The sequence below is a fragment of the Phascolarctos cinereus genome, unplaced genomic scaffold, assembly GCF_003287225.1.
Source record: "Phascolarctos cinereus isolate Bilbo 61053 unplaced genomic scaffold, phaCin_HiC Scaffold_5;HRSCAF=322, whole genome shotgun sequence".
In the NCBI taxonomy this organism is placed as follows: Eukaryota; Metazoa; Chordata; class Mammalia; order Diprotodontia; family Phascolarctidae; genus Phascolarctos; species Phascolarctos cinereus.
Genome location: NW_027555958.1, coordinates 423,951,379 through 423,964,302, shown reverse-complemented (window position 1 = coordinate 423,964,302; position 12,924 = coordinate 423,951,379). Strand labels below are relative to the sequence as shown.

Below are 12,924 nucleotides of genomic sequence, written 5' to 3'. Positions count from 1 at the left end.
AAGTCTCTCTCCCTTTCAAGGCTAATATCATGTTTATAACCAAACTTTGCACGTTGAGCTTTCTCTCTTAATGCACTGAGCTGCACGATAATTTCCAGAATAATCCTGAGCCTTTTTTTCCCCCTCATTCATTCAAGTTATGCTCTATCAGGATGGAGAAGGCAAGGAAGAGGAGAATAGTATAAGTAAAGCAGTGGTGGCTAGCTAGGACTCCATTCCAGATAGCTGAAAATCTTTGGAAAAGTTAGTTTTCTACCCCATTCTATAGGCCTATATTATTATCTATATTAGATCTAATTAGAGAGGATCCTTGGCCCATGACTTTCTTCTTTCTCTTATCTCTCTAGGTAGATGGTATGGAAGGGTTAAGTTTGTCAATCTCTTAATGCCCTTAAGGCCATCATGGGCTTTACCTTCCCAGAAATAAAGAATGGCAAGGAACTCTGAACAAACTTAGGCATAACACTCATTGCCTTTATATATGACCCCTGTGTAGTGCTACTCCATGGATAATGAAAAATCGTTATGGATGCAGCACATTCATCCTGGGGTTGATTAGGTCACCTTTCTCTTGTGGGTGGCCTGACTGGCATTATCTTGCTCCAGTTCTCAAGATTTGTCTAGTTCCATGGACAGTCATAAGACTGAGGAAGAAGTTGCAAGTTGCATTGGAGTCCACCTCCATTTTCCAGGAAGACTGAGATGAGATGAATTAACCACTGTCCCTTTCCCAGCTTGGAAGTCACAAAAAGGATACAGTCTTGCTGGCAATATGGCATATCTTGGGGCTTCGCATAACCTCAACAGTTGGCATCTTTTATTGCTTGCTCTATTCTTCATACTACTAACCAAACTATGTTGTTGTGTTTTTTTTGTTGTTGTTTTTAATTTTCATTTTCATTGGGGGGAATTGCTTTGCATGATGTCCTTCCTCTTGGCTGAGAGTTGCGGGGATTGATCCTTTTCCTTTCTATGATTCAGGTGCCTCACTCTTTCCTTTTCAGGTTCTTCCAGTTCTTTTAACATGTCAAACTCTGGAGATTTGTTCATGAGCGTGCAGTCACTCAATGGGGATTCTTACCAAGGGGCCCAGGTTGGAGCCAACGTGCAGTCACAGGTAGGGACCCAGCCAATGTACTGCCAAGAAAATGTGAGCCCTCCATGGTATTGGCAATTTCCCACACCTGTACAGAGAGAAAGATAAAAAAATCAAACCAACCAACCTCACCACCAAACCAAAACAAAAATAAAAAACGAAAATAAAAATAAAATCAAAAGCAACAACAACCATTGTCTTGGGGAATCTCGTCCACACTTTGTGAATGCATTTGGCTCTGGCTTGACAGTTATGCTAGGAAGGCAGGAGAGATGCTGCAGGGAAAACAGTCAAGGTATTCCAATGCACACCTGGCAAGTGGAACCGACCTATGTGTTCTTTTTCACTAAAGGAAAGGAATGAGGAGTTCAAAGTGTTCTCTCATATTTCCAGGTTTCCTTCACTTTCGTTGGACACCAGAGCTCTCAAGGTCTACTTAAAAGGAGGAAAAAATAAATAAATGGGCAAATATATGAGTATGTTGTGTTTTCATTCTTAACCAAAAAGCCACCCACTCCAGCGCAATAGACATTTTTCCTTGATCACATTTGGAGAGGAGGGACTTCAGTTTCTTTTGACAAGTATACTTCCATGTTTGGAAACAAATCTAGGAACTCAGTGCTTCTCAGTAAACAGGAAGCCTTTTCTTTTCTCCAATCATGATGCTCTCTAAAAGGGGTAGAAAATTTCTGGGAATTTCTGATCCAGATGAATCCAGTTCCCCACTCTGGATGCAGATCCGGAAGCATCATTGTCTGAGGCTGGCCAGCTTGTTGGTGACCTAGCTGCTGGCTTGAGAAACATTGCCCTGGAAATACGTTTGGAACAGATTCTGGCCAAATGACCAAAAAGTTGGCTATCCTCTGAAATGACTTCCCAAGCCCTCTCCAATCAGCGATCTGGCTTTGAAGAACATTGAGGAATTGAAAAGCTATGTAGCCTAACCTACAGCAAAGGGAAATGGGTAAATGCTTCACTACTCTTTCCCCTGTTCACATCTTCATGTGCTTTCTTAATGAGTCTGCTTCCCTCTTAGTGAGGTCAGCTGCTTTTCATCTCTCTCCTTGTGGTCTCTTTACTGATTTCAGAATTGTATTCAAAGCTGATGATGAAGTGACTGTGGGCATTTCCCTCTACTGAATCCTGTGTTGAAGAAGGGCACCCCTCAAAATGATGACACTGGTTTGGCATGTCCAAAATATATCCTGCCCGATGATGGTGATGATTATGATGTTGATGGTGATGATGATGTCTTTCTCTTTCGCTAATTTTCTTCTTTGTTGTTCTTCATCTGTTTAGGTGGATACCCTTCGCCATGTTATCAGCCAGACAGGAGGATACAGTGACGGACTTGCAGCCAGTCAGATGTACAGTCCGCAGGGCATCAGTGTAAGAAAAATAGGCTTTTTTTTCCCTTTTTCCTCCCTTCCTTTTTCATTCTATCACTACCAATTATTTCAAAGCCATGGGGCTCAGAATGCCACTTAGTAGGACTTGTCTTAGTTTTACGGTCACCTAGTTTATTGCTTCTGTATTGGTCATGCCAGCGGCAGCATTCTACCCACAAAAAAGTGGGGATCGGGCAGGCTTCATGCAGGCAGCTGGCGTCTAAGGCTGTCAGACACAATCAGTGTTTGCATGGCACCTGCGGCCACATGCATTCAGCTGAGAGGAGCTACTAAACAGGTGACACCTAGTACAACAGTGGTAGAAAATGTCACCACAGACTGAGGCCTGGGAACCCTGGCAAGAGAGCCAGTAGCCAGAATCCATTGCAACCAGGGCCACTGTCTAGAAATAAACCTTGCTCCAGTCAGTCTGTAGCAAAAAAAAAAAAATTAAGATGGTGAGGGGGTGGGGTGGGGGGACGACAAATGAACCGTCTTCTTGTTCTTGGGTGCGCTGGCGGCTCCCGGAGAGCATGAAAATTCATAGCGACAAGCTATATCGCACAGAGTGAAATCGATCAGACAGACACAAGGAGAACCGAGTGTAGATTTGGGACAGCAATCCAACTTCATTTCTCAGATCAATCGTCCGCCATCTCAGCAGCAGTGACAGCAAGCTGGGACAAGAGGGCAGCCTGGAAAAGGAGGCTGTTCTCTGGATTGGGGGGTTATTTTCTGGGCTTTTAGAGGTCACTGGAGGCTCAGGCGGAGGTGGCTCAGAACTTGAAAGATTTTTATGGGTGTTTGTTTTATTATTGTTGCTGTTGGGATGGCTGCAAATTGGAGAGCGATGAAGATAAAATCTTTGGGGAGGGAGGAATAGAGATGTGTTGTTTGCTGTCTTCTTTAGTCAGGTGTCCTCTGCCTTCTGCCCATATTGTACATCAAGATCTCTTTCTAGTTGTGATGATCAGAGAACAAGGTTGACCCTATTGGGCGTTCTCATTGGATAGTCAGATCCTTTCCATGGAAGGGTATCAAGAAGTGAAGGTAGGCAGAAGAGCCAGCCTTCGGGTTCCCTCTGTCTTTTCAAGGGTTCTACGAATGGCTGTTTCTCCAAAAGTCAAGGCAAGATATCCAAAGAGGAAAGCCTTCTGTGTAGGGGAAGTTGTTATCTACCAATTGAGCTGAGAATAGGGGAATTTGGAAGGAGGAACAGTCACAGAATTGCAAAGTGTGTCTATGCCCGCACCCAAGCACACATGTGCCTCTCTGTAGGCTTGAATTTTTTGTGAGATAAAGGATGGATTTCCCCAAGGGATCTTTGCATTTTGGCATATAAGAGGGACTCACAAAGAAATCAAAACATAGAGACAGGAACATGGGCACACCCAAAAAAGGGAGCTACAGAGAGCGCATGTGACTTGGAAGGGAATGTGGCTAACCACTCTTCTCTTTGGAGCTTTTCCTTCCTAATTGGGTAGCAGAGAAGAGAGCAACATTCAGGATCTCAGGTTCATCATTGACCCCTGACGTCATCTGGCGGAACTGGAAATCATTTCCGAAGTAATGTAACTGAACATGTGCAGACAATTATGTCTGATTACATAAGGCTGCTGCAAAAATGGGGCTTGGAAATGTCATTTGAAAGAATCTATCATTTTTCATTAATTTTTCTGTGAGCTGTATTTACTCCATTTCTAGCTTTTTAATATACAGAAGAAATGAGTCAAAGTCTGATCATGATAAGATATGATACTTGGGTATCAATTTTAAATTGTCTCACCCCCACCCCACCCAGGAGACTTAAGCTTATTATGGGGAGATACATTTTCATAAAGCAGTATTTTGTGTTAAGCTGAGTAGTGCGTGCGTGTGTGTGTGTGTGTGTGTGTGTGTGTGTGTGTGTGTGTGTGTTAGAGAAGGAAATGTATATGTAGGGGAGTAGAGTATTACTGCCAAGAGAAAAGAGAGAAAAAAAATGAGTAGGGAATGAAAGAGACAGAAACAGGAATGAAAAGTTTGGAGCCAAGAAATGAAAAATAAACAAATCCTTAAACTACACACAACCATGGAAGCATGCCGAGCTCCAGACAATACCTACGCTCTGGGAGTGAAGCTCGGGAGATAGGGTTTCCGGGTTGGCTGTCTCCCCCTCTGTTAGTGGGGGCTTCACCCACATTCTATCCATCTAGTCTCCACACAGGGCTGCCTGAAAAGACATAGCTATGACTAAGACAGCAGGATGGGCTTCATCGTGGTGGCTCTGTAGAAGTCAGGATGCCCAGTTTCTGTCCCCCAATTATTAATTAGCAATAAGATAAGCCATATATTTAACTTCTTACCTACAAAATGGGGATAACAACTCCTTCTGCAATAATAGGAAGGAATACCATTTATTTTTTAGAAAGCATTGCAGTTTAAAAAGCCACGTACACAAATATACATGAATATATATGTATTCACATAGGCACATATAGATATATATAACATACACATACACTTAATACATATATTACATTAGCAGGATGTCTCCAAAATTTTAGTATAGCTTTAATTATCCTCCTCTCTTCTCTCTCTCTCCCTCTCTCTCTCTCTCTCTCTCTCTCTCTCTCTCTCTCTCTCTCTCTCTCTCTCTCTCTCCCTCTCTCTCTCTCTCTCTCTCTCTCATATGTATGCATACATACACACACACACACACATATATCTATATACACACATATACATATGTATGAGAGGTGTGGGTGGGTATATCTACATTTATCTATCTATGTTTATAGATAAATAGATAGATAGATAGATAGATGTTGTGTGAGTTTATATGCTAGGTAGCACAGAATAGAATGCCAGGCTTGAAGTCAAGAAAACCTGAGTTCAAATGTGACCTCAAACATTTACTAGCTGAGTGACCTTAAGCAAGTCACTTAACCCTATTTGCCTCATTTTCCTCATCTGTAAAATGAACTGGAGAAGGAAATGGCAAGCCACTCCAGTACCTTTGCCAAGAAAACCCCAAAATGGGGTCACAAAGAGTCAGACATGACTGAAAACGACTCAGCAGCAGTAGTAGCAACAACGAATTCATCTTTCTATCTGCCTATCTAGGTATGTGTGAGTGTGTATGCACATATCTATAGAAAATACATCATGTGTATACACACACACACACACACACACACACACACACAAATATGAGCCTCACCAACCCTGCCTCAGTGGGTGGAGTGTAATCTCAAGTAGAATGCAGACTCTTTGAAGACAAGTACTATTTTCTTTGTTGTCGTCCTATCACCAGTAATGAAGTGCCTCATACATGCTTAATACTTTTTTACATCACATTAAATAGTTGTGAGAGCCCAATAGAAAATAGATGTAAAAGCCCAGAGATAAGGTATAAGCTTCTGTGACAATGTATTGAGTTTCTGTACGTTTTCTTTTGTCTGAATGGGTTTTTCAGAACTCATCAGTGTTTTATGGTGAGGATTGATTAAAGTAAAGGTTCTCTGCTCTCCCCTCCCCCATTTAAGTTTATACCTGTGGGGTTCCCACAAAGTCACAGCCTAAACACCTCTTCCTTGGTTTTACATCTTTTTATCTACTTCCTTTTCACCAATGACGATAGGCAGAGATGACTCTGTTAGAAGTAACAGAAGCCACAAAGGCCTGGGCTCTCCTCCTTTGCCACCTCTCTCCTCACAGCTTTCTGCCTCTGAATTCCTACCCATCTTCTAAAGCCCAACTCCAATGAGACCGCTTCCCATTTCATGTACGTTATCTCATTTCCAGTGTTATTAATACTAGGTTTCATTTGTCAGTAATCTGTATTTCAGTGTTTTTTTAGTAATTCAGTAGAAATTTTTACTCCAAATGAATTCAGATTATTTGCTTAGATAGTTTTATTGTTTGTAACCTTTTTAGAATTTCCTTGGGTTCAAAAAATCCAAAATCCAAAAAATTCCAGCTTTCTGACTCTAAATTCCTACCCATCTTCTAAAGTCCAACTCCAATGAGACCTCTTCCCATTTCATGTACATTATCTCATTTCCAATGTTACTTATACTAGGTTTCATTTGTCAGTAATCTGTATTTCAGTGTTTTTTTAGTAATTCAGTAGAAATTTTCAGATTATTTGCTTAGACAATTTTATTGTTTGTGACCTTTTTAGAATTTCCTTGAGTTCAAACCCCCCCCAAATCAAAAGCAAACAAGATGACACCTTCATTTTCTTTCTTGTTACTTTTATATCAGAAAGCCAGTTTTAGCCAGCTGTCCTATTTCTATAGCTTGCAGCTCTCAGCTTTGCATATGGAGGATATGAATAATTAAAGCCTCAGGTTTTCTCCCACCCCAGTTTTATTCAGTACTTCAACCTTAGAATTGGCAGTGACCTTAGCATCATCTAGTCCAACCTGTTCACATGGTATCTTATGTATATCATCCACAGCAAATTGTCAGTTAACCTTTGGTTAAGCATCTCCAGTGACAGTGGACTCACTACCTATCAAGGTAGCCCATTCTTTTTTTTTTCCCCACAGTTCTGTTAAGAAGTTCTTTTATTAAATAAAATTATGCTGTTGTAGTTTATATAGCAGGACTTTAAGCTTGAGCATCATTTCGGGATAGCCAAGACATGCACTTAAATCGGAGAGAGAATTATTATTGGTGACCATGCCTGGTCAACAAGGGAAGAATATTTTTAAGTGATTCAGTTTAATTCAACCACATAGAAGAGAGTGGACCATTCAGCATCTTTTTATTCTTTGGGCAAAGAGCTGTAGAGTCCTTCCGGTTGGACAAGTGTATTCTATATTGATCCCAGAGTTGATGATGTTAGGGCCCACACATGGCTTCGTGACTTACAAACTCAATGAACAAAGTATTCTTTCTCTTCTATCTCCATTAAGCAATTCATCCTTTATTAAAAAAAAAAAAAAACCTCGAGTCTGAATAGTTCCTTTCCCCTTGAAAGCATCTACTTCCCTAGACTAGACAAAGTCAGGACTGGGTCAAGAATTGCAATGTATTTCCAACCAGATGAACCACATATCCAGATTTGATGACATGATTACTTTTTAAAATCTCCTTATGTTTCAACTCTCATTTTTTTTCTTTTTTCCAGACTAAACATTTCTAATTCCTTTAGGCTCTTCTCTCATACGACAAGGTTTTGAATTGCCTCTATATCTTAGCCACACTTATCTGGATATACTTCAGCTTGCCAGTGTCTGCTTCCTAAAATATAGGACATTAAGTCACTCTTCTTATAAATATATTATCCAAAAAAAAGCAGAATAGTGAAATTGGCTGGTTTGAGTTTCACTTCCATTCCTTATCCTGTCTACTTTCTAGCGCTGCTGCTGCTAAAAGTTAAACATAGCCAAAAAAACAAAATATCTAAATGGGGAAGTAAAAAAGCAAAAGGCTGAGCCAATCTCCACATCAATTAACAGGCCACTGAACAAGATTGGACTTCATTTAAGTATCCATAAACTTCCTGACCCTCTATTAAACACTATGTGTTGGGGCTGGTGGATATATTGAATGTGTGGGTCCATCAATAAACATTTATTAAGCACCTTCTATGTGCCAGGCACCATGCTGAGCTCTGGGGATACAAAAAGAAGCAAAAGACAGCTCTGGTCCTCAAGGAGCTTACAGTCTAATGGCTCATGCTTCCAAATGGTTTATGATCTAATTTTAGAAATCCTTCCTTGAAAACCATCAGGAGATTTAAAAGAGTAAGCATATTAAAGTCTATTTTCCCCCCACAAGCATTCAGGGCAATGAACTTTAAAGCCTTCAACTGAGAATTTGAAGTCAAAAGACATTTAATTCCTTCATGAACTTGTGCATGAGCTTAGGAATCTCCTTAACTATACCTTCTGACTCCTTTAATTTCTCACCTTATTCATCTGGCTGATAAGGACCAAGTGAAAGCTTTGAAGGGAGGATAAAGGCACCCAATGCCAGTTCCATCATCACCTTCTTGTCACTATCTTCTAGCAAATAGAGAAGGGGGGCTCAGGCTTTATGTATGCAGGTCAAGTTGCTAGCACACTGTCTGGGAGTCCAATGGAGATCACAGATATGCCTCAGGAAGCTCTTTCACCTCTGGACTAGTTGAAAACTCTATCTGAGATTATTCTTCCTTATTTTTTGAAAGATAGAGGCTGGGGAGCCTGCCAACTTTAAATCCCAGGGGGCGAGGTTGAAATAATAGAGCAGAAGAAAGCATTTCAAGATCAACTGCCGATAGTTTGAAAAACCAACCGCCACGAAACCAAACAAACATGCCAGGCATTTATAATAAGCATCACATCCTGGAGCCTTCTTTGCTTTGTGGCCCTAGCATTAGCCACAGCCAGTTTTGCTGGCCTTGGTCCTGGTGATGTGGTTACTGAACAGAATCATATGCCTGATGTATATAAACATTCATCTATAAGGAACCAAGAAGGATTTTTTTTTCTGGGTCCTAGGCTATGTCAAACCTGGTAGCCACATTTCTCTGTTAACTCCTAAGGGAGTCTCTTTTTGGCTTTCCTCCCCACAACTTTGTGCACTTAACTCTAGGGCTGGAGGCCTTCCATCCTCCTCTGTGGGAAACTAGAGAAACAGCTGAAGCCAGAGGAATGTGACAATAAAAAAAGCAGTGGGCTGGAAAGGAGGAGAGCGGCGTTCTGGTTCTGGCTTTGCCACCTGTCCAAGCTCCGGCAAGTCATTTCAACTCTTTAGACCTATTTATTCATCTGCAAAATGAGGGGGTTGGACCCAATGATCTCTCAGGTCCTTTCCAGCTTCAGCATCCTCTGAGTCTGTGCGAAGCTGGTGGTTTGCCATTTCTGAGGAAGTGCATGAAGAAAAGGGGATAGGATTCCAGGCCACAAATAAAAGGAGACAGTTTGATTTCTGTGTGTTTGGAAAAGCTAAGGCACAAAGACTTCCCATTTATGAACACAAATATATTCAGAACCCTTTGCGTGTGGAATTAGTATTTTGAAGTGTCCTTCCCAGATGAGCCACCCATTTGGCTCTTCAACCCTACTGCCCTCAGGCTGAGATCTTGTTTGCGCTCTGGGGGCCAGTGTGGTAAGTTAGCTTAGCTTTACCCTTTGCTCCCATAAACACTGACAAAGCTTCAAAAACCCACGTAGAGACTAGGCTTGTCCCTGATACAATGATGTAGCCCCTCTAGGAATTCAATAAATATTAATTGAATCAAAATGTTGGAAGCAATACCATTGATTTCTGGAGATGGCCTCTCTTTCCTGTCTCTTGCCTGGTGGCTGAAAAAGCTCACATTGTTCAAAATCCCACAGCTAAGCCCATTTTTCTTGTGCAGTCTTCTAGACGTTTGCCCTTGAAGTTCTACCCACAGTTTTGCTTGTGAGAAATCTCTGCCTCTTTAAATCATCCCAGTTTCTCTGGCTTAATAAGGACATCAGGGTCACCTAGTGCAGCCTCCTTGCCTCCATTGAGGTAAAAAAGCCTTAGTCAATCCAGTGCAGATGGTTAGCTGACTTCTTTTGAGAGATCCCACAAGTTGTTTTTGTTAAATAAGGGTATTTCATCAACTACACATTTAAAATTATTTTATAACTGTTCACCCCCCTAAAAAGATGTTTCCACAAACACCAAATTAAGCACATATCTGATCTATAAAGAAACTAACATTTGTTGTAACTTTAAAGATTTGTAAGGTGAATACCTCAGTCTTTCTAAGGACTTTGGTATACATTCAAGTATGTGTTCCAAGTATTTGTTCATATTATGCCTTGTAGTGCAGTGGATAGAGCACCGGCCCTGGATTCAAGAGGACCTGAGTTCAAATCCGGCTTCAGACACGTAACATGTACTAGCTGTGTGACCCTGGGCAAGTCACTTAACCTCACTGCCTAGCCCCCCCCCAAAAAAAAACCATTATGCCTTGTAGTCCAAACAGTTAAGCTTACCATAGATATAGCTAATTGAGAAACAGATTGACATTACTTTTGATTCAAGTTTTTTTTCCTGGAAAAAAGTAAGTGTTCTTTTTTTCTTCAAAAAGTTGAGTATACATAGATAAGATTCTCCTATTTTAAAATGATAGTACAATTTACTACAAGAATTAAACACATAAAGCACCTAGGTACAATTTGGTACCTTTCTCACTAATCTTTGACTCTCTCATCACAATCTGGTCTAAAACCTTGGCTTATTTTTGGACCCTAGAAAAACATATTATCTAACTTGCCATGAACCATTTTTTGAAATTTAAAGTTTTTCAAGATTTATACATAACTGTCATGACTAACAATGAAGGACTTCATGAAGAAGTTTGTCTCAAAACCCTAGGCCAGCTGCTGCTAGTAAGTTCATTACTCTTTCCTCTTTCTGGAAGGATAAAACTTTAATACTTACCTAGCATTTGAAGAGAAGACTATTAATTTCCCATCTTAATATTGAGAGAGGTTCCCTTTCACTTTCTTTTGTCTTCTTTTTTCTCATAACAAAAACAAAAAGAAAGGAAAAAAAGGGGTAAATTGTGGTTATTCCATGTGCTTGTCCATAGGAAACCTTTTCTGAACTTCTTTCTCAGCTTGCTATTAAAGCTTGGAGCTGGAAGAAAAGCTAATTTGCATTAAATAATTAAGATTATTCATTAACCACTGCCCTTTGCAGCAGTAGGTTGGAAGCTTGGCTTTTAATGTAGAGTCAGACTGCATGTATCTTTTTTAGCACGTAGAGCTTCAAATACATTTAAACAGAATATAGCAAGATTTCTAAAGTGAAAAAGAGAGGGGCTTCATCACATGACACGAACACAGATTTCATCTTTTCACTTCTCATTCGTATTTCTCTGTTTTCTTTTTCTTGGTATATTTTGTTTCTGTTCAGTTCATTTCCTCAGTCTTATACAGACTTAAACGTCTGGGCATTAATGCTGTCTTGAAAGTCCCTATTTACAAAACAAAACATGACTCTTTATTTTCCCTCTTTCCCCTTTTGTGAAAGACACCATAAACTTAATTTATAACCAGCATTTGTCTACTTGTTCAATTCAGCCAACAAATTTATCAGAAATTTATTAAGTGCCTAATATGGACAAGAAACTAAATTCTTTTTTTCCCCCACCACAGTTTTTACCAACAGGCCTCTTTCAGTGACTGTGTATTGCACTGTCTCCTCCTCCTCTTTGGAGAAGGTGTTTATTTCCCAACCCTTAAGTTTCATCCACCATCTTCCTTGTTGACATATTCTATTGTGTATTCACTGTTATAGTCAAAATATCTTTCCTTTGGTTTAAATAAGAGGTTCTTAAATATTTTGTGTGTTTATGTAATGGACCTTTTTGGCAGTCTGGTGAGACCTCTGGACTCCTCAAAATAATATTTTTAAATGCATAGAGTGATTAAAAAAAAAAAAGGAAACCAATTCTGGTGTAATGCAGTTATCAAAATTTAAAAAAAGAAAACAACTCTGGACCCCAGGTTAACAATCTCTGACTTAAGGTACTTCTTACTATGTTGGAATTCAGTTTTTTTTTCTTTATTGGTCCTTTGTAAAGATGAGGAAGCAATAAATTATTAAATCACTATAGCCAAAGCATTCTCATATCTTTGAGGCTTTAGTAAGTCATCTATTAATTTTGTCTTCTCTAAGCTAAACAGCTCCAACTTTTTTTAATCATTCCTCAGAAGACCTATTTTCAGTCCTTTGATTTTAATTGTCATCCTATCTTATCCACAATCTTTTAAAACAGAAACCATAACTAGACATGGTAACGGGAAGCCTGATATTCCTTTACTGTAGTAGGTAGCTTCTCAGGTGAGTTTGTATGCCTGGCATCTTCAAAGAGCTTGTTTCTGAATGTTGAATATGACTGTTCATGTAGTTTAGTGCTTTATTGTATGTGTAAAAGTATAGGAAAATCTTCCCTAGATGGGACTGGATTCTTGTCCTAGAAAAGTCTAAGCAAAACGTCCTCTAACCTCATATACACTTTAGTCCTTTAAGAATTTGTCATTTTGGGGGCAGCTAGATGGCGCAGTGGATAGAGCACCGGCACTGGATTTAGAAGGACCTGAGTTCAAATCCGACTTCCGACACATAACACTTAACTAACTGTGTGACCCTGGGCAAGTCATTTAACCCCATTGCCTAGCCCCCCCCCCCACAAAAAAAAAAGAATTTGTCATTTTGTCCATATGGATACTGTCTCCATTGACACAGATACCTTTCTGACTTACTTAGGAGATAGTCTTCAAAAGTTAATGCATGGAAATTTCAGCACCCTCCGACCAACAAAATTACAACCATAATATCAGCAATGGTGTGATATGCAATAGCCATACACACATGCACCCTCCACATACATATATACATATGTGTGTGCATATACATATATCGTATAGTTACACATACATGCATGCATATGCACATACATTCCTATATACATACATA

At 39.9% G+C, this 12,924-nt stretch overlaps 1 protein-coding gene across 3 annotated transcripts in view; it reads left to right on the top strand.

Moving 5' to 3' along the window:
* The window catches only part of PBX1 (PBX homeobox 1), a 333,027-nt gene that overhangs the window by 300,710 nt on the left and 19,393 nt on the right, over positions 1–12,924 (top strand). Inside the window, exons 8-9 of one of the 3 annotated variants that reach the window (XM_020988599.2) lie at positions 1,005–1,117; positions 2,396–2,485. In XM_020988599.2, coding sequence (XP_020844258.1) covers positions 1,005–1,117; positions 2,396–2,485 — 203 coding nt within the window. Of the gene's footprint in view, positions 1–1,004; positions 1,118–1,489; positions 2,364–2,395; positions 2,486–12,924 lie in introns of those variants that run through there. The other 2 variants (XM_078156520.1, XM_020988600.2) reach the window with 2 other exon arrangements.